Source organism: Lolium perenne, chromosome 4, assembly GCF_019359855.2.
Source record: "Lolium perenne isolate Kyuss_39 chromosome 4, Kyuss_2.0, whole genome shotgun sequence".
NCBI lineage: Eukaryota > Viridiplantae > Streptophyta > Magnoliopsida > Poales > Poaceae > Lolium > Lolium perenne.
Genome location: NC_067247.2, coordinates 93,847,009 through 93,870,257, shown reverse-complemented (window position 1 = coordinate 93,870,257; position 23,249 = coordinate 93,847,009). Strand labels below are relative to the sequence as shown.

Genomic DNA, 23,249 nt, shown 5'->3' with positions numbered 1-23,249 from the left:
ATTCCCCCTTGGTTTTCCCTATCTATCACCTTAGGGATTCACAGCGTCAACATATTAATAAGCAATACACCTTGCAAATAGATACCAACCTCATATATATGATAACACAATATAGGTTCAATACTGAAATCATATCGCTCGGGCCCTAGTAACAAGCATCGAACATAGCAAAGGTGTACCAACACTCATACATGAATATCTTCAAGACAAAAACCTCAAATCTCGATACATATGGATGATTACATGATCAATCTCATCCAAACCCCATCCACCTCTTAACCCTACAGAGAACTACTCACTCATGGTGATCGAGAGTGGGCCCATGGTTGTTGATGATGACATTGGTGGCTATGATGATGAAGGAGCCCTCGAAATCCCTCTCTATGGGTGGAGAGCAAGATCAATCTAACCCCCGAAATGAAGATCGTGGTCTTGGCGGCACTCTATTTTGCGAAATGTCTCCTACTTCTAGTGGTATATTTTTAGGGATATAATCCACCATGCGAAGGGGGGAGGCGAGACGACGATCGAGGGCCAAACGGGCCCTGGTAGCGCGCCCTATGCAGGTGGGCGTGCCACCCGGCCTAGTTTGGGCCTCGTGACTCCCCTATTGTTGTTCAAAGCTCCAGGTCCCCTCTTTTGGTGAAAACCTTCTATTGTATTTTTCCCCAATTTTATTTCCTGCGAAAACTGACAAAAACAAGACTTTTGCTAAAAACAATGTCAGATTCAACAGTTTTATCCAAGTATGGTGAGATTCCAGAGCAAATATATGAGCAAAGTGCTTAGAAAATAAGATACATTTGAGATGTATCATATGCATATATGTTAGAGAAGAGCAATGGGCCGCTAACGGAAACCATGCCTAATCATGGTGAAAGTTTCGGAAAGAGCATCCTCAATAGGAAGAGAGAAAAAAAAAGTGAAAAAGAGAGAGAAAGAAAGGTAGTAGAAAAAGAAATAAAAAGAAAGAAAAAGTGAGGGAGATATTTCAGAGAGGATGCTCATAAGTCTATTGTCCATGTTGTCCCGGTATGGATGACCTACATAAGTAGAAATTTTTAATCTCCTTTGATCCTTTGTATAGGAGGCATGGAGGTACCCCATTGTGACACTTGGTTAAAACAATATGCGGAAGGACTACGATAATCTAAAGTTGAGTAACATGAGGCATAACTTGTTAGTATCCAAGGGGTGTGAGTCACACTTACCTATAAGAGGTCAAACACATGAATCGTGAGTATATCTACAACAAAGACATGCATCGAACCCCATCCTTATGAATATTGTTGACATAAATTGCATATCTCAAAATTTTACTTTATGCTCTCTTTTACCTTTTTTATTTTGTTGGAGGAATAGCACATATATTCTTTACTTACTTTCTTATATTCAAGACTAAAATGAGTCACAAGAGTCTTCCAATAAATTATGTAGGGTTATCCAAGAATGCTTTATGGTTCATAATACTTAGCATTCATTTGCTAACAATGTCATTTATTATTGAGCATGCTTTGTAGAATGTAAGAGATATCACTTTATAGTTCATATTGTTTATTGTTATTATTTAATGACTGAATATTATGAGACTTTGCATGAGTTTTATCACCTTCATGCTCGAGGACGAGCATAGGTTAAGCTTGGGATGTTGATGCATGTAAAATTCATACATGACCTTTATAGTTTATTGTGTTAAAATCGTTATTATTATGCAAGTTTATTATATTTATTGGTACTAACCTATTAATAGTTGCAAAAGTGCACAAGTTCTTGTTTTAAACTTTGTTGTGTAGGAAATAGTGTTGGGGGATGGCCCAGGGTATGTTAAAGGACTGGAAACAGTTGGCTCTGGGCCAGCTGCGGCATGGTAGGACCGGCTGAGGAGCGGTCGTCTGCCTTGGGGCCGGTTGGAACCACGTCTGAGCCGGCTTGGCCATGGCCGGCTGCACCATGGTCTTGGCCAGCTTCGACATCATCTATCCAGCTTGAGATGGGCTTGGCCGGCTTCGGCATTGCTAGGCCGGCTGTGCCTATCGATGACCAACTTCATCATACCCCCGGATGGCTCTAGAGGCTAGCGGATCCTTGCAGGAGAAGCCATCAGGACGCTCGTCCGGGTGAAAAAGTCCACGACGATGTCCATCCCGCATGTCCAGGGATACTGCTGATCTACAACGATCAGCATAACCAAGCGTGATGATGACCCGGTTCTCCAGGGCGGCGCGAGCTACGAGAGAGCTAGGAGATACTCTACTGGTTGTCCCTCGAGTTGTCTTGTCACTGTCGGCTACGATCTGAGGACGTGACAGGGGCTGCCGCCCCGGCCCCCCATCGCCTCGGGAGGGAGCGACAAAGCCGGAGAAGCCGGAGCCAACAGCGTAGCTTCTATGGGTCTCCTTGCAAATTTACCAGGCACTATATAAGCCTCGGTAGCACCCCCTTCGGGGGATCGATCATTCTCGCCTTCCATACTTAGAAAAATAGTTGGGAGTAGGGGAGAGCTTCGTCTACCTCCATCCTGGCCCAAGCTGGCCACGGCTCATGGAGCGCCATTGTGATGTCTCCCCACCTCATACATATCAGGCAGGAGTAGGGGTGTTAACTCCACATGAGCGCCCCGAACCTGGGTACATCACCCCATCGCTCGTGCTCATACCTGCCTCCGAAATACGGCGTAGTCCATTAGGCCTCAACCACTCGACTTAAGCCACCCTATGACTTCTACCGTGACGATACCACGACAGTTGGCGCCCACCGTGGGTCCTTCAGCATCAGCGTCCGGAACTTCCGGACGAGCCTTCTTCTTCCTAATCAAGGTTTTACGATCATGAACATTTATGTCATTTGACAATGGGATCATATCATTGGGTGAATGATATGATGGACATACATAATATATGAATATTGTAACTGGGTGAGCATAAAGGTGTTCTAAGGTATTCTGAAGGGGTAGGATGAGGCGTATGGGTCAAGAGCGGTATTTATTCATCCACGTGACGAATATATACTCTAGACCCACTCGATGAGATTACATCCATCAAGATGTGCAGCTTATGACTAGGTCATGATGATGGACTATCACAGGAACGACTTGAATGGTCTCGTCGCTAACGAGATCAAACTAGGTATGATGATACCGGTGATCATATCTCGGACAAGTGATGGCATCGAAGTAACAAAGAGAATAGGACTCAACGTAATGGTTCAAACGATGATATTCTTCGTGGAATTCGCAGGGATCATTATGGACATCCCGGTCCCTCTATTGATCATTGACCGGGGAGGTCGCTCGGTCATGTCTCAGTATTTCTGAACCGTAGGGTAACATGCTTAAGGATTAGCAATTCTTGGAGATCGTTTTGGAAATTGGAAACACCGGAGAAAAAGAGAGAGAGAACCAGAAAGGGTTCTGAGAGAATCCGAAGGGTGTTCGGAGTGGTCCGGGAGGTGTCTCGGATCATTGCCAATTAATGATATGTATTATATATTAATTAAGTGTATTGATATTTAATTAAATAAGTCTTCCCACCTTAATTGGGCCCCACACGTATGGGGAGCCCATTAATGGGGGATGGGCGGCCACCCCATTGGCGAAGAAGGGGTCGGCTAGGCCAAGGTGTGGGTGCACGGGCTACGGTTCCTAGCCGCACCACCCCCCCCTCCTTTTCCCCACCTTGCCTAGCCTAGCTAAGCCTCCTCCCCTCCCGTTCCACCTATATATAGTGGAGGCACGTGGAGAAAATGAGACACACAAAAAACTCTCAAGGCCCCCTTTCTCAGGGTTCCTATATCTCTCGATTTCTTTCCCGCGAGCGGTTCCTCCAAGGGCTACGCACGGAGGGAGTTAACTCCACTCAGTACGCTAGCGCACAGCTGGGATTCCGATCTAGGAAGATCTACTTCCGCAATCTCAGCTGGATCAAGAGGTCCAGGAGTCGTCGCCAACACCGTACATGCGGCACTCGACGTATTACGAGGAGGATTGAACACGACCCTGAAGGTCAGCGACGAGTACGACTACATCATTCACCTTCTAGCGGAACGTTAACCGCTTTTGTACTATGAGGGTAGGTCACCCAAACACTTTCTATTACAACATTAGTTTTAGATAGATATGGGCGATCAGAGTGCGCTAGTTAAAAAAAAAATTTTTTGCTACCAACCCCTACAACAATGGCAGTGTCGTTTGGCGCCGTTACCTTGTCGAATGCATCATCTTTGTTTGTATTGTTATTTCACTTGGGAGCGGCTGATCCTACAGGTTGTCGGCGGGTGCATGGTGTAGAGGCTACTGGCTCGGTTTCCATAAAGGATGCGGTCATCGGGTTCCTCTCAAGCCAAGACAAAGATCTGCTTGACGCATGTCTTCATTGATTTGGACGAATTGTCGCATTCTGGAAGGCTCCATCGATGAACTCCACTGGGAGACTCGTGCCTGGAGATTGCCGGATCGGATGGGATCCGGTCGCGCGTAACCGTGTTTTTTCTGACCGTTTGGTGTCAGAGGGAGAGATGTGAGGCTATGTAGTATGTTGCCCATTACGGGACATGTCTTTAGTTCCATGGTGATGTTAGTAGTGGAGAATGACATGCAAGCCGAGATCTATGGACTATTAATGGTGGTTCGAGTCCTGGTGGAGATGAAGGATTGGCCTGGTGATTTGTGACTTGGATCTGTGGCATTGGCAAGCGGAGTGGCAACACATGAGAAATTCGGAGTATAATCTTTAGGATGAAAACCCGTGGTCTGACCTTAATTGATTGTGCCTAGCAATTGACTTGTTGAAGGCATTATTTTTGAGAGAGCGGTCCTTCTCTAGGGTGAAAACATATGATTTATGATCACGGCGAAGTGCACTGTTACTTTCTTGAATGTGTCACATTTGGAGAAGATGGATTTTTTAGTGTTGTCTTGGTTGTGTTTAATCTGCTATTACAAGGAATAGATCCGGGACTTTTTTTTGTAATTTTTCTTTCTTTTTTGGTTTTTTTGGTTATGTGCATACATGTTGCCATTAGGGTACTTCCTTGCAAGGTCGGGTGTAATTGTTATCTTCCTGATATTAGTATATTACCTTTATCAAATTTTTTTTGCTTTTTATTAAAATTTATTGTTGGGGCCTCTCTACAGTTTTTGTTAAAAGTTATAATTCCTACTTCCCACAAAACATGTCCAAGGTTCATCAAAATTTGGATGTACATATGATGTGTGAGATGGAGGGAGTATGTTTTCTTGGTATATTCTGAGTTAGTATTTTAGATATATTGAAACTTTCTTTTGAGTCGGTGCCAGGTGTCCCCGGTCGTGATACAGTAACCAACCAACTTAAGATTATTTTTGAGAAAACTGGGGTAGTAATACATGCGTGCATTCCTCCCTCTGGCTGCTGCATCAAACATTGTGATGGTGGCAGATGGAATACTAGAGCAACTTACACCAAGACTAGTAGTGAGATGGTGTATTGCTACGGAAGAACGCATTGACCGATGGTTTTCTGTATCACAATAAGAGTCTTGAGGAAACCTTCATCACACTCCACTCCTCGTGACAAATACTACCGATATCTTTCTCCACACAGCGACCAACGTGCGCCGGCTTTTGTCTAGTTTTTTCTGTGCTCTCTGCTGTCTTCCACCTGTGCCTGTTCATCACAAATCACGTACCCATTAGCTGCCAAAAAAATTTCTGCGTTCTGTAATATATATTGGACGGGGGGGGGGGGGGGGGGGGGGATTGAATTATCTGCCCTTCAATGTACTGAACTCTTGCCGCGGCCAGGTCATGCCAAGAACAATACCTGATACAAATTACAATGAAGCAGTCACATAACAGTCTGAATAACGCATTGATCTCTGAATAACCGATCCAATGGAGGAAGCACGAGAGAGTTGGGCAAAGCATCAAGCGGGATCTTTGATCTGGTATGGTCATACACATCACACAGGAAATCGGACCAATTTCGTGTATCTGAGACATGCAGCGGGCATGGAGGTGGCTGTCCATGCGCGAAGCCGTCACGGCTTGGGTCGACTCAGGGCAGAGGTTTGGAACTGCCGTACTACTATGTCTCCAAGTAGACGGCGGCTGGCGGCTGAATGGCAGGGACGGAGGCGACGGCGTCAGCTAAAATGTCCTGGCATACGACTCGTCGTCAGGGCCGGCCCTTGGGAGGGGCAGGGTGTGCGGCCGCCCAGGGCCCCATCTCAGGTATTATATGCATATACGTGTATGTGCAATGCTTGTTAGGCCAGCTGAAAGAAAAAAAGCCTATGGGCTGTCGTCGTCGAGGCAGCAGACAGGGGACAGGAACGTCCAGTCCATAGCAGCAGAAACGGCGGCGGCGGGCATGCTGGAGGTCGCCGGTGACAGCGGCAAAGAACATGGGGCGATGGATCAAGAACAGGCAGTGCACGGAAAAGCAGTTAGCAGCGTGCTAGTACGTTAGCTGTTGATCCGCCTCTATACCAGCCGTCAGAGTATCGTCTCACCGCATGATCTTCCGACCATCGATCGCCCAAAAAAAGAAACAAGACACCGACCGATTGAGATTCTATGTGCTACTACAAGCAAAAGCAGCAGCAGGCAGCAGAATCGGTTAGCATCGCATCGGTCAGGAGTCAGTCAGGGCGGCATCAGCAGTCGGCCTCTGCGGCCTTGCATTGGTGGTCACTGGTCAGTCAGTTAGGAGTGGTAAGTTAGCGCTCCAACAACGACGGAGCAGCGCCGGCGGTAGGTGGCAGCGGCGGCAGAGTGAGCCTGTACAGCCCACGCACCGTGTCCCTGTCGACCCTCCCGAAACCGTCGTCGCCAAACCGCTCACCTTCGCTGTTCTGGATGTGGACGTGGCGGACCGGGCCCTTCGCCGGCGGCGGCTGCTGCTGCCCACCGTGCCCGATCACCATGGCGGCGTGCGAGACCGGCAGGCCGGAGATGGGGTGGATGTACGGGAAGCGACTGTCGTACACGTACACGTCGCCAGGCCTCAGCCGGAAGTAGTTGCGGGTTAGCCGGAAGTTGCAGGCCATGATGCTCCCCGCCTCCACCAGCTCCTCTGCCTCCTCTGCTGTCAGAGTTTCGTCCACCCGCTCGTACGACTCCAGCTTGAACAGGCACTCCCGCTCCTGCTCCTGCAAAGAGGTCAAAACACCACGTACGCTCACGCTGCTTAATGTGCACTACCATGAAATTTCTTGATTGCAACACAAAACAACTAACTTTTTTTTTTTTGCGGGGACAACAGCTATGTTGTTAACAACATATTCAGATATTCAGGCTAGGCTCTACCATCCGACCACAGGAGCACTCTAGCAACCCCTGACCATGTTCAGCCTCTCAGTTTCACCGTGACAAGATTCTACTTACTTTATATTGCTATCCTATGAACCCATTAACAAGAATGATGACCCATCACGACCAATGCTATCTGGTTCTACTTCTTTGCATTTTAAACCCATATTTCTTCACCAGGTTTCTACTGACTGTTCTACATAGGGTTTTGCAAGTGTAACTTGGCGAACGACGACATGGGCCTATTTTTGCTGGGAACATACTATCCATCTTACATACTCTAAATTTACCAACATGAAACTTGCATAAGGAGTGCAGTAAATTTTGCTAGTCGTGCAGTGATAATATTGGCACAATGTCAAACTGTCTGCGGCGATGCCACACCAAAATACATAGACGCAGATCTCACCTCTGTCTCGGATTTGACTCTGCCAATGATGCCCTTGGTTTTTGCAATTTCAAATGCAGTCTCTTGTCGGTATTTGCCTCTTTTCTTGCCTATCTCTTCAGATGCAATTTTTTGGCTGCAGCCTTCTCATATTTACTATTCAGGTCGTTAAAACACAGCTCCCATGGGAAATCCTGTGGCGGATCCAAGCACGAACACTGAAATTTGTGTAACGATTCGGTTGTTGTTAAGGTAGTCTGCAGCGTACATGTATCTGCATATAAAATTATGAGGAACGAGAGAACTATTCAGATCATAGGTGTAAACATATGGAACAACGAGAGAAGTATTAACTAATATTTCAAGATCTTCACCAAAAAAAACACAACCAAATACTTCGTAATATGGTAACATACCACGAGCGTTCTTTTGATCTCGAAGGGAACCCAAAATGTCTTTGCCATTGTTGGGTCTTCCGTTCCATGTCCATTCTTTCCCTGGCTGCAATAGTTAGACATTCCTTATTTATTTACCGAAATATAATGAAAACATGAAAAGAAGAATAAGAACTATTCAGGATCTACTTTATATATGTTTTCGTAGAAAAGGTTTTCCAAGCTACATTTCGAAATTATCCTTCCTAATGGAACTGAATTCTTTCACAATGAAACTACTGCTGAAACTTGAATTATACCATTTTCCTTGTTTCCTCTGAAAATGCAGAAAAAAATATGAATGCATTTTCTTTCCTCCTATATGTGAGCATTAGAATTTAGTGACTGAAATGTGACTTTACAGTCAAAGTAACGAAGAAATATCCATGTGCTTATACTTGAATGTACCTTCTGCATAATGTTTCCTGTAAATGAAGAATTAGTAGTAGTGGCTCTTTTCTGATCATTCAGTTCTAACATCTTCATGGCTCTAGAAATCCTGTTGCTGGTCAATTTTGCACAAGTACCCCGTTCATTTGCATTTTTATAAATAATTTCCCATGTGCCTCCACTATCAAGCAGATTAGCACCTTCACAAATAATCCAAAGGCAGTGCCTACAGAAAAAGCATATCATTTTGTGAATACATATATGTTTTGTTACTTACAAGAGGAAAACAAACGAGCATAACGTGCCTTGATTTTGTAAGGGCTGTGTTTATTCTGTTGCCCTCAGGAAGCTCTGATTTAGTATCGAAAACTGATGACAAGATTACTATGTCATACCAACTTTCATTTGCATTATCTAGTGTATTAACTTCTAGATCAATTCTATCATGACTTGCATATGTAGTGCCCAATCGGTTCTTAATTGTATCAATTCGGCTGCTACATAGACATAGTACAGCAACACTGAGCTTCCCAATTTCACTTTTCAGACCTGAAAAAAAAGGTGAACAAAACCATACATATGTTCAAATATGGCTGCTGAGCAAACATAACCATTGATGTATATTAGTGCAAGCTAAACATTAACTTAGAATCAAGATAACACATCTTTCTCATTTTTCCATTTTCCCCGATAAGAATGTAACATATATATGGTTTTCCAAAAGGCATTAATAGAGAAAACAAGAAACGAAAAGAAAAGAGCGTATACCTTTGCAGAGGCTCTGGAGCAAGGAGATTATAACAGAAGACTCGACAAAACTTTTTCCCTTCACTTTCAGCTCATCCACATCCATGATGTCAAAGAAACAATAAGGAGGGAGCTTTTCATCCACCAACTGCTTATTATAGTCATGAGAATGAACATTACCGGCATCCTCCACTTTACCCTCATAGAAATGGCTACGCACGAATAGGCTAATAGAAGGGTGCATCACATATTGCTCGGTAAGCATCATCTTGTCACAAGATAAATTTAGCAGGCGTTTAAAAAGGCTGGAATCATAGCCCGCTTTTTTACAAACCTAGCAATTTACAAAATGAACTATCATAAAACTAGCATAAAAACTAGAAACAAACATATAAAATCAGAATAACAGCGGTTTATGTTAGCATAAGATGAAATAAACATAGTAATCATAAACCAGGCTACTGTGTCAAATATATACCTCACTTTTCACCGTAGCCTGTAAATCTAAATGATCCCCCAACAAAAAGACATGCTTGGTTGTCATAGATAGTGGAATAAGTAGGTCAGCTTCCTTTATCTGTGAGGCATCATCAACTAACAAAGTATCAAATAGAGTTAACTTCAGGTGTATGAGGCGACTGGAACAGGAAGGAGTGCAGATGATGATACGGGAGTGTCCAAGATAGAAATCTTCCAGTTTGTTTCTGTCTTCTAACATAGGAAACTCAAATGAGTTGATGAGTATGTCCATTAATTTAAGACAACTCATTCGTTTTGCATTCATTAATTCTGCAATGTCCCTATTTGCAACCTCTGCCAAATGTAAAGAGGAAGAAAACTCAAACGCCCAGTGCACATCAGAGCTGGTTAGACTGTCATTCAATATAAGATTCTTGAGCTGTGATAGCTCAGTCATCAAATTTTTTATGTTTGCAACATCATTGTCCAATAGGCACTTCCCTGAAAGACTCCTAATCAAATCTTTTGAACATTTTCTGACATCTAATATGAGCGCAGAAATCTTTTGCCTAAAAGATTCCAAGCAGAAGACCATTAGGTTTTTTGCCTTACATATGCGTCCCTCATGATAACAGCTATCCTGGCAGTAGGGTTTCATTTCTAGCACAAAAGATAACTCCTTAATCCAGCTCCTCCACGTATATGTGCAGCAATAGAGCTCCTGAACTCGGGTTTCTAAGCTCAAATTAGCAAAACTGTTGCTTTTTTCCACGCCATTCATATCATTGAGCACAAGCATATCGCTGAGGTTGAATGAAGGGAAAAGAGTTTCGAACTTATGAAGAAACCTAATAATATGCTTCTCACTTGGAACACAGACAAGAACTCTAAATTTCCATTCAACCAAAGAATGGAGCATCGTAGCAGCTATCTCTGTCTTGCCAGAACCAGGAGGGCCCCATAAAACTTCAGGGGCATTGATGTGCGGACACCTGAGTTTTGAAAGAATGCACTTCAGAGCATTTATTTGCTCATCACTGAATTTATTTGGAGGAGAAAATTCAGCAATTGGCAATTCACCACAACTGCAGATTTTCGTTTTGGCCTGCAACAAAATATTCATTTAAGAAGGTTAGATCCAAAGGAAAATGATTTCGTACACCACCAAATGATTGGTCTAGCATGTTACCTTTTCATCGATCCAAAGGATTGACTCGACGGCAGAAGAACCTCGACGCTCAACAGATGTCATCGCTTTCGAGAGAGTAATGCCACCCATTATGTTAGTTAAGAAACTAACATACTTTGTTGCTCGGAGATTAAAATCTTTGTGATATTTGGAGACTAAAACTCGAAAACCTCTTTGGAAACAAGAATAGCGGCCAACTTCAATGGCAACCGCAAAACAAACTGATGTGTGATCGAATTCCCCGTGGGGCTGAGTTGTCAGAAGGAATAAATCCCCATCTTCTGCTATATGGAAGCAATCAGTAGGTATGTTGAGATCAATGTCAATGAAGAACACACATGGATCAGAAGTTGGTGATACCGAAAGAGCATGATAAGTTGGTCCTTTTGCAAGATCAAATAATCCAAGCTGTATGTTTGCCCGGGTCTCTTCAAGCAATAGACTATTGTGAATTTCTAGGTATTGTTGAACTGACGTAAAGGTAAGAGGTATTTGATGAACCTGTTTGGAATGAAATTTTGTTAAAATTTATTCAGAATAAGATACGACACAAACCATGCATGAAGAAAAAATAAATGAATTGGATATCGATGGAACTGTGCAAATATTAAAGGCATGTCTTGATGTCAAGGTATATGCAGTTATGCACAACAGCAAGTTATTGGTTACTTCTACTTTGAAACATTTTCTCATATTGTAATAATGGATTATGGACGGCTGGTTAGTATTTCAATTGGATATATAATTTGCAGTTTTCTGAAGGAAGATTTCCTTGAGGATATATATGTACAAAATCTCAAGTTTTTATGATTAAAGGAAAGAAAACAGCATAAACTAAATTAAAGGAGCTTCATGCCTCTTTGTCTCAACCAATAAGCAAATGTTGACATGCATATCTTGAGCTAGAACCAACAAATGAGAGATAGGAATTAATCGGAACTAACATTATCCTTGAATAGATCAGAATTCACAACATCCTCCATTCTCCAATTCATGATAGCATCCACTAGAAAGCATTCATCTTTCCTCATCACAACTTCACCAGTGTTTCCTCCGGCACTACCTCTTCCTCCATCAGCAGCCACCTGACTTTCCTTCTCCTCCGCAAATGTCAGTCCATCAATTGCTCCAGAATCACATACACATGGGCGGTCATTCACATCATGCTATGAACAGTAGGCAGCAAAACATTCAGAACTACAGCCAACAAATTCAGCGGGGAGAAAAGCAGGTTCAGTGCACCAAATTCTTACTTGCAAAAGTGAAAATTTGCTAGGAGCATCTTCATCTCCAAAGCATCTTCCTTTTGGAGCAACCAGAGCTTGGTCGTTGTTACTTTCAGCAGCACCATCCCGTCCATTACTGTCAGCAGGAACCTGATCTTCCTTCTCCGCCATCACCACTGTTCTTGCCTGTCCATCATCTGCTCCAGCGCGATGTTTCACATCAGGCTATGAACAACAGACAGAAAACAAATTCAGAACAACAGCAATGACCAATAAATTCAGCAGACACATAAGCACGAGCACCCACCACATAGTCATCCGCCCCGACAGACTGACCCGAGCTTCCTCCCTCGCCACACCCTCTGCCCCCATCTGCCGTCGACGGATTACCAGGTTGGGTAACCCGCCCCCGCCTCGGCCGCCGCCGACCAGGCATTCCACCGTCTCGGCCGCTGCCGGCCCTCTTTCGTGTCTTCCTACAAGATGAACTGCGCTTTCTCAAGCATTCTCATTTCCGCTGGTGTTAGCTTCCATTAGAGTCGGCGAGTCGGGCTCGGCCTTTGGGCCTTCAGACCATTCCCAAATGGGTTCCGGGGTTACTGATTTTTGCCCCATATAAAGGGAGCGGGCTTAAATAGGAAAATAAGGGCCGGTCTGCTCCCAGTTGTCGCCCCAATATAAATAACTCTACAAATTAAATAAAAATTATTATTACATATGTAAATCATAAAACTAGTCATACTCCCACCCTAGCCTTACAGTACATGTCTTCGTAGTCACTAGACTCGTCGTCGTCTTCGCACGCTAGGCGCGGCTGGAACCTATGTGGCGGTAGTGGTTGCATCCGCAGCGGTTGTGGTTGTGCACGCTGATGGGACCGGTGGCCGCAGCGGCTGCAGTCTTGGCCGTCGTCGCCACGACGCACACTGTAGGCATGCTCCTCCTTTTGCCACTAGGACTGGCTGTAGTCCACCGGCGCCCGTAGCTAGGGTTCCAAGGAGGCGCAGATGGTTGCATGCTGGCCCGGCTACTCCTCCGGGTCGCCTAGACGCCTAAAGTTGTTGGCGGCCATGGTGTATTCCGGTGGCACCTTCCACTCCGGCCTCGGTTGCAAAAAGATGATCGTATGGGGGAGAGGGTTCCCTGGTGACGATGTTCTGCGCCCGCTATCGCCCTTCTTCGGTGGCTGGAAGTGAGGGTATTGCAAGAGAGTGTAGTCGCCCACCAAGATGTGGCTCATCACACTCTCGAGGGTCCAGCCACCCACCATAGCCGTCGGACGGCCTCGTTGTTGTCCACCGGAGGCGGCCCATCCCCCTCGTACCTGGCGAGCTCCATCTCCCTGCAATTAAAGAAGAAGGCGTTCCAAGTAGCGGCGTTATCGGGATCCCAACGGGGATCCATGCGTTGCTGGGGGTGATCTCGACGTAGTGGTGGTGGGTGATGGCCGCACGGCGAGCTCCACCTTGGGGGGAGGGGGTGAGACCGGCATGCCTCCGGCGCTCAGCCTCCAACCGGGGGACACTAGTAACCCGGCGGCCGGTAGGAGTAGTTGGAGGCGCTCAATGCCTCCGCCTCCGTGTAGGTTAGGGCGAGATCGTCGGGCAACATGGGAGAGGAGTTTGCAGATGTGGAGTAGAGATGTGCAGTGGCAATGGCGGTCGGATGCCACATATAGTGGTGGAAATAGCGGGAAGCTGGAGGCGGGGAGCGGTGGAAAGGGCGGGAACGTGGTGGCACACATTTTCGCTGCTGCGTGACCGTCATCTGACCGTCTCGGCAGACAAGGTAGACCACATCTCACTGCCAGGTTGGCCCGTGTTAATTTTCCATTCATCCGATGTCTCCGTTATCCCCCATAGGTAGGGTTCGGCCTAGGAGCGCCGAAAACTCCCTAGCTCCACATTGGCGCAAAAAATAAATTAAAGGGTGCCGTTGAACGTGATTTTTAATGCCGGCACCCCTTTTACTGTTACAGAGGGCTTTTAAGGAAGGTGAAGAGATGCTCTTGGGCACACCGTCAGTTTGGACATGCTGCCGAGGGGCTTAGGGCATCTCCAAGGTTGTGACCCAAATGGACGCGTTGGACCGTCCGTTTTGGGCTGTTTGGGTGGCCGCACGAACACGCAGATAGCGCCCTGCGTTCGCGTGTCCGTTTGGGTCACACGATGCATCCAATGCAGCGGCCACCCATTTGGCCAACGCGGCCAATATATGGTCTATTTCTTTGGGAAATAGGCCATTTGGCCACATAGATTTATAAATAATATATAAAAATCTAGAAAATATTAAATAAAATGTAGCATGACCAGGAAACAAAATGTGTCATAGTTTAAACAAATATAAAAATTACAAATTGAGATTGTCAACTCAATTTGTGCGCTCTCGGATCTCCTTCTGCCTCTTCTCGAACCAAGGTCTCTTCACCTCGTTTATGGCGGTCAAGTCGGCGGTCATGATCATGTGGTCCTCGGCTTGTCGTTTCAGCTCAACTTTCCTCTCCTTCAGCTCCACCGCTTTGGCCCTTGCCGCTGCAATGAGCTCCAATTCTTTCTCTTTAAGCTCCACTTCCCTAGCCATCGTCTTGGCCTTGACCTCTTCAATCTCAAGCTTCCTCTTTTGGACCTCGAAGTAACTCTTCATGTCCTCTTCCTTCTCCCGGCGCTTCCTCTCATTCTTCTTGTCTGTGGACACCTCTTTGTTAGCATATATCTCCTTCAAGGTGCCGACCAAATGCATGGCCGAAGCATCACGCTTCATGTCGGCCTTGGTTGCCTTGTGGCCTCGTGGATCTCTTGCACGAGAAGCGGAGCTACCGCAAGGCTGGCCACCATCAAGGTCAATGACTGTGGCATCTTTGGCAGTCTTGCTGCCAAACAAGCTTGCCATGTACCCCTCATACCTCTCGCTGAACTTGGGGGTGCCTTGGAATTCCCTCCAACAATGAGAGAAGCGAAAGGTCCTTCCTTCATTCGCCGTTTTGAAGTAATCCAAAGCTTGCCACACCTAGAGCAAAGGGAGACAACAATGAAAAATGTATATGCAACCAACGTAATTACAAGTTGAGGCTAAGAACTATACGAAGTCCTTCATGCCGATGCCACTAACGGGAACCCGCCTCATGTGATCATACACCGTCTGGAACTTGTTGCATTCTATCTGAATTGTTCCCCACCTCTTTTGGAGGGAGCACTCATTGCGGTCGCTGTCAAATCGCTCATCCTTGTACCGACGATGTTCATGGAAGTAGTCATGGACCTAGCGCCATAATGTGGTCCCCTTCTGCTTGGTACCTATCAATGGATCTTGCCCAATGGTCAACCATCCCTCGACGATCATTCTGTCCTCTAGCTCCGTGTAGTTGCTGGTTCTTTTGCTGACCCGGCGACCTCGACCTTGTGCAGCCGTGGCTTGTGTGAGCTCGTCAATGAACAACGGCTCCTCGTCGATGTTCATGGTGCCAGCATGGCCAGTGTTGTCCTCCTCTATGTCAATGGGAGGTGGCGTGGGAGCATGCTCAGTTGACGGATATTCCATGGTGGTCGGCATTGTCGGCAGGTAAGATGGAGGGGCGTGCATCATGGTCGCTACCTGCATAGAAGGCGGCGCACACTCATCCGAAAAATCGTCAAAAAGGGTGCAGGCACCGGTAATCGCTGCTGCGGGCAGCTTCTTAGGGGCCTTGGAGTGTGCCGCCATCGCACGGTTGAGGTCAATGGACGAAGGCGACGGCCCCATCATGGATTCACCCACCTCTGGTGACCCATCCTGTGGCGGGTATAAGTACCACCCCGACGACACCATCATTTCGTGTGTGATGGGCGTGTACCCAAAAGGGGCAGTCGGTGGGGCTGTATACCGGGGAGGAAGGGGCGGGTCACGGAGGAGCCCGACCTTCCCGTCGAGGCTGAGCCCGGCGATATGGAGCACGAAGAAGAGGGCGTCAGATCCTCGCAGATGGCGTGGTAGAGCGTCGCGAGCTGCATCGAACGCGACCAAGGGCGAGCCCTAGGACTGCCAGAATCGGCCGGAGCGTGGCGGCGACGCCATCGCCACGAGGTCACCAAGGGTTAGGGTTAGGGTTTGTGCAAAAGAGAGAGGAGAGAGTGGGGTGGGCCGACTCGGTCGGATCCCACCGAGGTGGTCTGGTTCAGCCCAAGTGGGCTGACCAGTGGGTCATGGGTATTTTGGTCTTTTCACATTCATTTTTAAATCAAATTGATTTAAATTCAAACTCTTTCACTTTAAAAAATGCAAGTAAATCTTAAATACCTCCAAAAATTCAAGAAAAATTGGAATAACATATTTAAAATAATTCTCAACCAAAATAAAATAAGGAAAGCAATAATCAACACAAGTTCAAATTTTGGAATTTGAAATTTGATATAAAATCAAGGAAAATTTTGGAATTTCGAATTTGATATAAAATCATGGAAAATTCCAAACAAATTTAAATATTTGTTTATCAAAGATCTTCAAAATAAAATTCCATTATTCCAACTCTTTTTCTTTTAAAAAGACAAATATTTTCCAAAAAGAAAATATTCTAATATTCCAAGCTTTTCTTTTGAAATTAATAATCCAAAAGGGAAAAACTCTATTATTTCAAATTCTTTATTTGAAATAAATAATTTTCCAAAGGAAAATTCTATCACTCTTAAATCTTTTCCTTTTTAAGGAAACCATCTTAAGAAAATATTGAAAGATTATAAATTACTGCTTAAAGCATAAATGTTTAAATCAAAATTTAAATCCACAAACCTTAATAATACTCCGGTAAAGGGATTCAACATAAAAATAAAATCACTCATGCATGTACCATTTGGATTTTATAACATTGTCCATGCCGGACAATGATGCTTCTTTTTAGAACCTGAGGTTCAAGTTCCATCCAAAACTTCAAAATGCACTATCTCGTAGTCACCATGCAAGTTCACTCTTGCTCATGTCATATTGATTATTTTATATCAATTTACTCGCAAAGCAGTAAACTTATCACTCCTGCATTGAAAATCAAATGTTACTTTTCCAATTATGAATATGACTATGTGGTAGGAAACGGAACCATGGTATGTGTTGATTGTGGAGGTTCTATTGCAAGGGTTCTACTCATCTAGGACTAATCACCAATGTCGTCTAGTGATTCTAGCACCGTACATATCGCGTTAACCATGAGATCTATAATGGCTCTGGGGAAGTCAGCTATATCTTTTCCCTTCTGCATATCAACTGATTTGATAGAGCCTGGCTGCACGTTGCGAGAACACGGCAGTAGGTTGGGAAATCCTTTAAAATCCCCATCCGTGTGGATGAGAGCGCTCTACCGTCTATGATGGATTGTCCATAGCATATCGTGGGTAAAGTCATATGAACGGGAGATGTCTACCGGGAATATGTGAGTGGGACAAAAGGGTGGGTGCGGAGTCGAGGAAAAGGCAGTGATTGGCTTAGTTCTTATACTAGGCCTCACACCAAGGAAGTGTGGACGGGAAGGTACGCCCGGTTGGCAACAAGGATAAGTTCTCTTATGGGAAAAGTAACGCACCTTTGCAGAGTGTATAAAATTGTGGGTGTCACTCTCTGTTCCGGGAAGGGAACTATGAACACGGCAGGAAAGGAACTCCATGAAGTTCTGGTCAACCTATGAATACTGGCGGGCATAGTGTTCGGAATAAAATAAATCTTTTGAAGAAATGTTTGCGAAACATGCATTGACCTGAGATTTTCTGATAAATGGTTGTATCTAGTGCATCAAACACCTCTTCTCTTTTGAACTTGTTGAGTACCTCTGTACTCAGTTTCTTTTGATACCCTTGCTAGACTGTGACTATGAAGAGGAGGCCTATACCGGAGCACCCGAAGGAGGCTACGAGGTGTTCTATGAAGAGCTAGACCTTTCAGGAGGAGTTGAAGGCGTGGACTATGGGATAGTCTACGGAGTTGACAACACGGAGGCGGAGGAGTATAGTCTTACCCTAGACATCTCAAAGCCGAGCATCGTAGTATCTCTTACTTAAATAAGTTGCTGAGCTCGTCATGTATTTTAGGTTTGAGTTGTAATGATACTTAAGTAATATCGTAGGGTGTTCTCATCGGACCCGTGAAAATACCAACTTGTTAAGAACCATGTTTGTAATATAATCTTGAGTGTTATGACCTGCAGTGTTTCTGTTGTACCACTCTGAGGGATGTGATATTTGTTGATACGGATGAACCTCGCTGCCCACGGGGGTAGCTGCACACCCCTCCACGAGCTGACACATGTATAATTGGTCAAACCGCATTAGCGCTTCCCATCTATTACTGTACCCATTCTTAACAGTAACTGTAAGAAGTTAGTGCTCCCACTCCATCCACAAGGCAAATCACCGGTCTTCCCCACGCGTGGACAGCGTTGCGTCGGTCGCCTCTTGCTTCTGCCGCCGTAGAGGGCTCGCCGCGGGCCGCACCTCCACACCCTCATCCAGCGGAGGTAGATGAACCCCGGCAGAGTTTGTTACAGACGCTTTAGGCGAGGAGACGCAGGCACTTCGATGCAAGATCCAAGAGAAATTGGAGAGAAAAATCGCAGGTAGGATGTAGTTTATCGCCTACCTCGTCCCCTCTTGAGTTGTAAAAACAGTTGATGACCCACAAGTATAGGGGATCGCAACAGTCTTCGAGGGAAGTAAAACCCAATTTATTGATTCGACACAAGGGGAGACAAAGAACACTTGGAAGCCTTAACAACGGAGTTGTCAATTCAGTTGCACCTGGAAACAGACTTGCTCGCAAGGGTTTATCAGTAGTAACAGGTTTATAACGATAGCAGTAGTGAAATAACGACGACGAGTAATAGAGACAGCAGTAGTGATTTTAGTAAACAGCAGGATTAAAATACTGTAGGCACGGGGACGGATGACGGGCGTTGCATGGATGAGAGAAACTCATGTAACAATCATAGCAGGGCATTTGCAGATAATAATAAAACGGTGTCCAAGTACAAAGCAATCAATAGGCATGTGTTCCATATATAGTCGTGCGTGCTCGCAATGAGAAACTTGCACAACATCTTTTGTCCTACCAGCCGGTGGCAGCCGGGCCTCAAGGGAAACTACTGGATATTAAGGTACTCCTTTTAATAGAGTACCGGAGCAAAGCATTAACACACCGTGAAAACATGTGATCCTCACATCACTACCATCCCCTCCGGTTGTCCCGATTTCTGTCACTTCGGGGCCATTGGTTCCGGACAGTGACATGTGCATACAACTTGTAGATACAATCTAAGCAATAAGTATAGAGCTCAAATCTAAGATCATGCCACTCGGGCCCTAGTGACAAGCATTAAGCATAACAAGATTGCAGCAACAATAACTTCACAAACTTTATAGATAGACTAATCATAATGTATCATCCATCGGATCCCAACAAACACAACACCGATTACATCAGATGAATCTCAATCATGTAAGGCAGCTCATGAGACCATTGTATTGAAGTACATGGGGGAGAGTATACCGACATAGCTATCTTGCTAGAACCCGTAGTCCATGGGGGAACTACTCACGGAGCATGATGGAGGCGATGGCGTTGATGGAGATGGCTTCCGGGGGCACTTCCCCGTTCCGGCAGGGTGCCGGAACAGAGTTCTGTCCCCCGAATTGGAGTTTCGCGATGGCGGCGGCGCCCCTGGAGTCTTTCTGGAGTTTCGTCAATTGGTACGGTGTTTTTAGGTCGAAAGGGATTTTATAGGCGAAGAGGCGGCGCAGGGGGCACCTGGGGCGCCACACCATAGGGTGGCGCGGGCCCGAGCCGGGCCGCGCCGCCTTATGGTCTGGTGGCCCTCTCGGCCCCTCTCCGACTCCTCTTCGGTGTTCTGGATGCTTCCGGGAAAAATAGGAGGTTTGGCGTTGATTTCGTCCAATTCCGAGAATATTGCCCGAACAGCCTTTACGGAACCAAAAACAGCAGAAACGAGAACGGCACCGTGGCATCTCGTTAATAGGTTAGTTCCGGAAAATGCATGAAATCATCATAAAGTGCAAGCAAAACATGTAAGTATTGTCATAAAACAAGCATGGAACGACAGAAATTATGGATACGTCGGGGACGTATCAGCATCCCCAAGCTTAGTTCCTGCTCGTCCCGAGCAGGTAAACGATAAAAAGAATAATTTCTGTAGTGACATGCTACTTACATAACCTTGATCATACTATTACAAAGCATATGAAATGAATGAAGTGACTCAAGGCAATGATCTATAGTTGCTAACAAGTAGATAACATATAGCAAAACTTTTCATGGAGAGTACTTTCAAGACAAGCATCAAAAGATTGCACAAGAGTTAACTCATAAAGCAATAGATTCAAAGTAAAGGCATCGAAGCAACACAAAGGAAGATATAAGTTTCAGCGGTTGCTTTCAACTTTCAACATGCACATCTCATGGATAATTGTCAACACAAAGTAATATGATGAATGCAAATATGCAAGTATGTAAGAATCAATGCAGTTAACACAAGTGTTTGCTTCTAAGGTGGGAGGAAATGGGTAAACTGACTCAACATAAAGTAAAAGAATGGTCCTTCAAAGAGGAAAGCATCGATTGCTATATTTGTGCTAGAGCTTTGGTTTTGAAAACATATAGAGAGCATAAAAGTAGAGTTTTGAGAGGTGTTTGTTGTTGTCAACGAATGGTAGTGGGTACACTAACTACCTCGCCAACCGGACTTTCAAGAGCGGCTCCCATGAATTATTGCATATTTATTTTTGGGTGGCACTCCTTCCAACCTTTCTTTCACAAACCATGGCTAACCGAATCCTCGGGTGCCTGCCAACAATCTCATACCATGAAGGAGTGCCTTTTTATTTTAGTTTTATTATGATGACACTCCTCCCAACCTTTGCTTACACAAGCCATGGCTAACCGAATCCTTCGGGTGCCTGCCAACAATCTCATACCATGAAGGAGTGCCTTTTTATTTTAGTTTTATTATGATGACACTCCTCCCAACCTTTGCTTACACAAGCCATGGCTAACCGAATCCTTCGGGTGCCGTCCAACAATCACATACCATGGAGGAGTGTCTATTTAGTTTGATTAATTTGGGACTGGGAATCCCATTGCCAGCTCTTTTTGCAAAATTATTGGATAAGCGGATGTGCCACTAGTCCATATGAGAGTCCGTCAAAAGTAAATGACAAGGTTGAAAGCTAAACACCACATACTTCCTCATGAGCTATAAAACATTGACACAAATCAGAGGTGATAAATTTTGAATTGTTTAAAGGTAGCACTCAAGCAATTTACTTTGGAATGGCAGGAAATACCACATAGTAGGTAGGTATGGTGGACACAATTGGCATAGTGGTTGGCTCAAGGATTTTGGATGCATGAGAAGTATTCCCTCTCGATACAAGGCTTAGGCTAGCAAGGTTGTTTGAAGCAAACACAAGTATGAACCGGTACAGCAAAACTTACATAAGAACATATCGCAAGCATTATAATACTCTACACTGTCTTCCTTGTTGCTCAAACACTTTTACCAGAAAATATCTAGACCTTAAGAGAGATCAATTATGCAAACCAATTTTAACAAGCTTTACGGTAGTTCTCCACTAATAGGTTTAAACTACATGCTAAAACTTATGATCTACTTGAGAGCTCAAAACAATTGCCAAGTATCAAATTATCCAAGACATATGAGGCATTTTCTTTTTCCAACCAAACAATAAGTATTGTAGCTTCCAACTTTTATCATTGAACATTAAAAGTAAAACGAAGAACAAGTGTTCATATGAAAAAGCGGAGCGTGTCTCTCTCCCAAACAAGGATAGCTAGGATCCGATCTTATTCAAAACAAAACAAAACGAAAATAAACACACAGACGCTCCAAGTAAAGCACATATGATGTGACTGAATAAAAATATAGTTTCAGGGGAGGAACCTGATAAGTTGATGAAGAAGGGGATGCCTTGGGCATCCTCAAGCTTAGACGCTTGAGTCTTCTTGAAATATGCAGGGATGAACCACGGGGGCATCCCCAAGCTTAGACTTTTCACTCTTCTTGATCATATATCATCCTCCTCTCTTGACCCTTGAAAACTTCCTTCACAACAAACTTCTCATAAACTTCATTAGAGGGGTTAGTACTCAAAAAATTTGAATCCACCTTGGTCCTGTAGTGGCACATTGCAAGAACTCAATAAAACATTAGCTACAGCTCTCTACGTCTAGAAAGGCTCGCTTAAAGTCCACAAGAGACAATGCAAAAAACAGAGACAGAATCTGCCAAAACAGAACAGCCAGTAAAGACGAATTTTAATAAAATACTTCCGTTGCTCAAATCAGAAAACTCAAAACTAATGAAAGTTGCGTACATATCTGAGGAACACGCACGTAAATTGGCATAATTTTCTGAGTTTCCTACAGAGAATTGGACCAAGATTCGTGACAGATAGAAATCTGTTTCTGCGCAGAAATCCAAATATAGTATCAACCTTCGATTAGAGGCTTCACTTGGCACAACAAAACACAAAACTAAGATAAGGAGAGGTTGCTACAGTAGTAAACAACTTCCAAGACACAAATATAAAACAAAGTACTGTAGCAAAATAACACATGGGTTATCTCCCAAGAAGTTCTTTCTTTATAGCCATTAAGATGGGCTCAGCAGTTTTAATGATGCACTCGCAAGAAATAGTATTTGAAGCAAAAGAGAGCATCAAGAGGCAAATCCAAAACACATTTAAGCCTAACATGCTTCCTATGCATAGGAATCTTGTAAATAAACAAGTTCATGAAAAGCAAAGTAACAAGCATAGGAAGATAGAACAAGTGTAACTTCAACAATTTCAGCATATAGAGAGGTGTATTAGTACCATGAAAATTTCTACTACCATATTTTCCTCTCTCATAATAATTTTCAGTAGCTTCATGAACAAACTCAACAATATAACTATCACATGCATCATACTTTTCATGATCCACAAACATATAATTTTTATCAAGTTCAAGAATAGTGGATTTAAAGCTTTCAAACTTACTTTTATTAATAATATAACAAGGTAGTTGATCATTCTCAAGAGATATGGGACTCATAGAATAAGTCAAGAACTCTCCAATCCCATTTTCATTAGTAGCACAA

At 44.5% G+C, this 23,249-nt stretch overlaps 1 protein-coding gene across 6 annotated transcripts; it reads right to left on the bottom strand.

The window, feature by feature from the left end:
• Window positions 1–5,309: 5,309 nt before the first annotated feature.
• Window positions 5,310–12,670, bottom strand: LOC127293346 (uncharacterized). Of its 6 annotated transcripts, XM_071818696.1 has the most exons (14): window positions 12,429–12,660; window positions 12,149–12,346; window positions 11,840–12,061; window positions 10,896–11,396; window positions 10,574–10,811; window positions 9,726–9,841; window positions 9,269–9,581; window positions 8,806–9,049; window positions 8,519–8,726; window positions 8,093–8,177; window positions 7,698–7,950; window positions 6,822–7,128; window positions 5,748–5,798; window positions 5,310–5,642 (listed from the first exon to the last, which is right to left on the bottom strand). In XM_071818696.1, the coding sequence occupies exons 1-11, from the start codon at window positions 12,555–12,557 to the stop codon at window positions 7,787–7,789; spliced, it is 2,418 nt and encodes an 805-aa protein (XP_071674797.1). In that variant the 5' UTR covers window positions 12,558–12,660; the 3' UTR covers window positions 5,310–5,642; window positions 5,748–5,798; window positions 6,822–7,128; window positions 7,698–7,786. The 6 variants fall into 6 exon arrangements, with proteins under 6 accessions (XP_071674797.1, XP_071674795.1, XP_071674796.1 ...); XM_071818694.1 differs by having other exon boundaries at window positions 9,726–10,811; window positions 12,429–12,664; XM_071818695.1 differs by having other exon boundaries at window positions 6,971–7,128; window positions 9,726–10,811; window positions 12,429–12,664.
• Window positions 12,671–23,249: the final 10,579 nt, after the last annotated feature.

What these genes read in the sequence shown, in the direction of transcription:
- LOC127293346 (XM_071818694.1), bottom strand. Translation starts at nt 12,557, where the DNA reads ATGCCTGGTCGGCGGCGGCCGAGGCGGGGGCGGGTTACCCAACCTGGT. An exon ending in TCCTTTGGATCGATGAAAAG is followed by an intron (nt 10,812 to 10,895) that starts GTAACATGCTAG and finishes ATTTTGTTGCAG; the next exon opens with GCCAAAACGAAAATCTGCAG. An exon ending in ACAGCCCTTACAAAATCAAG is followed by an intron (nt 8,727 to 8,805) that starts GCACGTTATGCT and finishes CTTTTTCTGTAG; the next exon opens with GCACTGCCTTTGGATTATTT.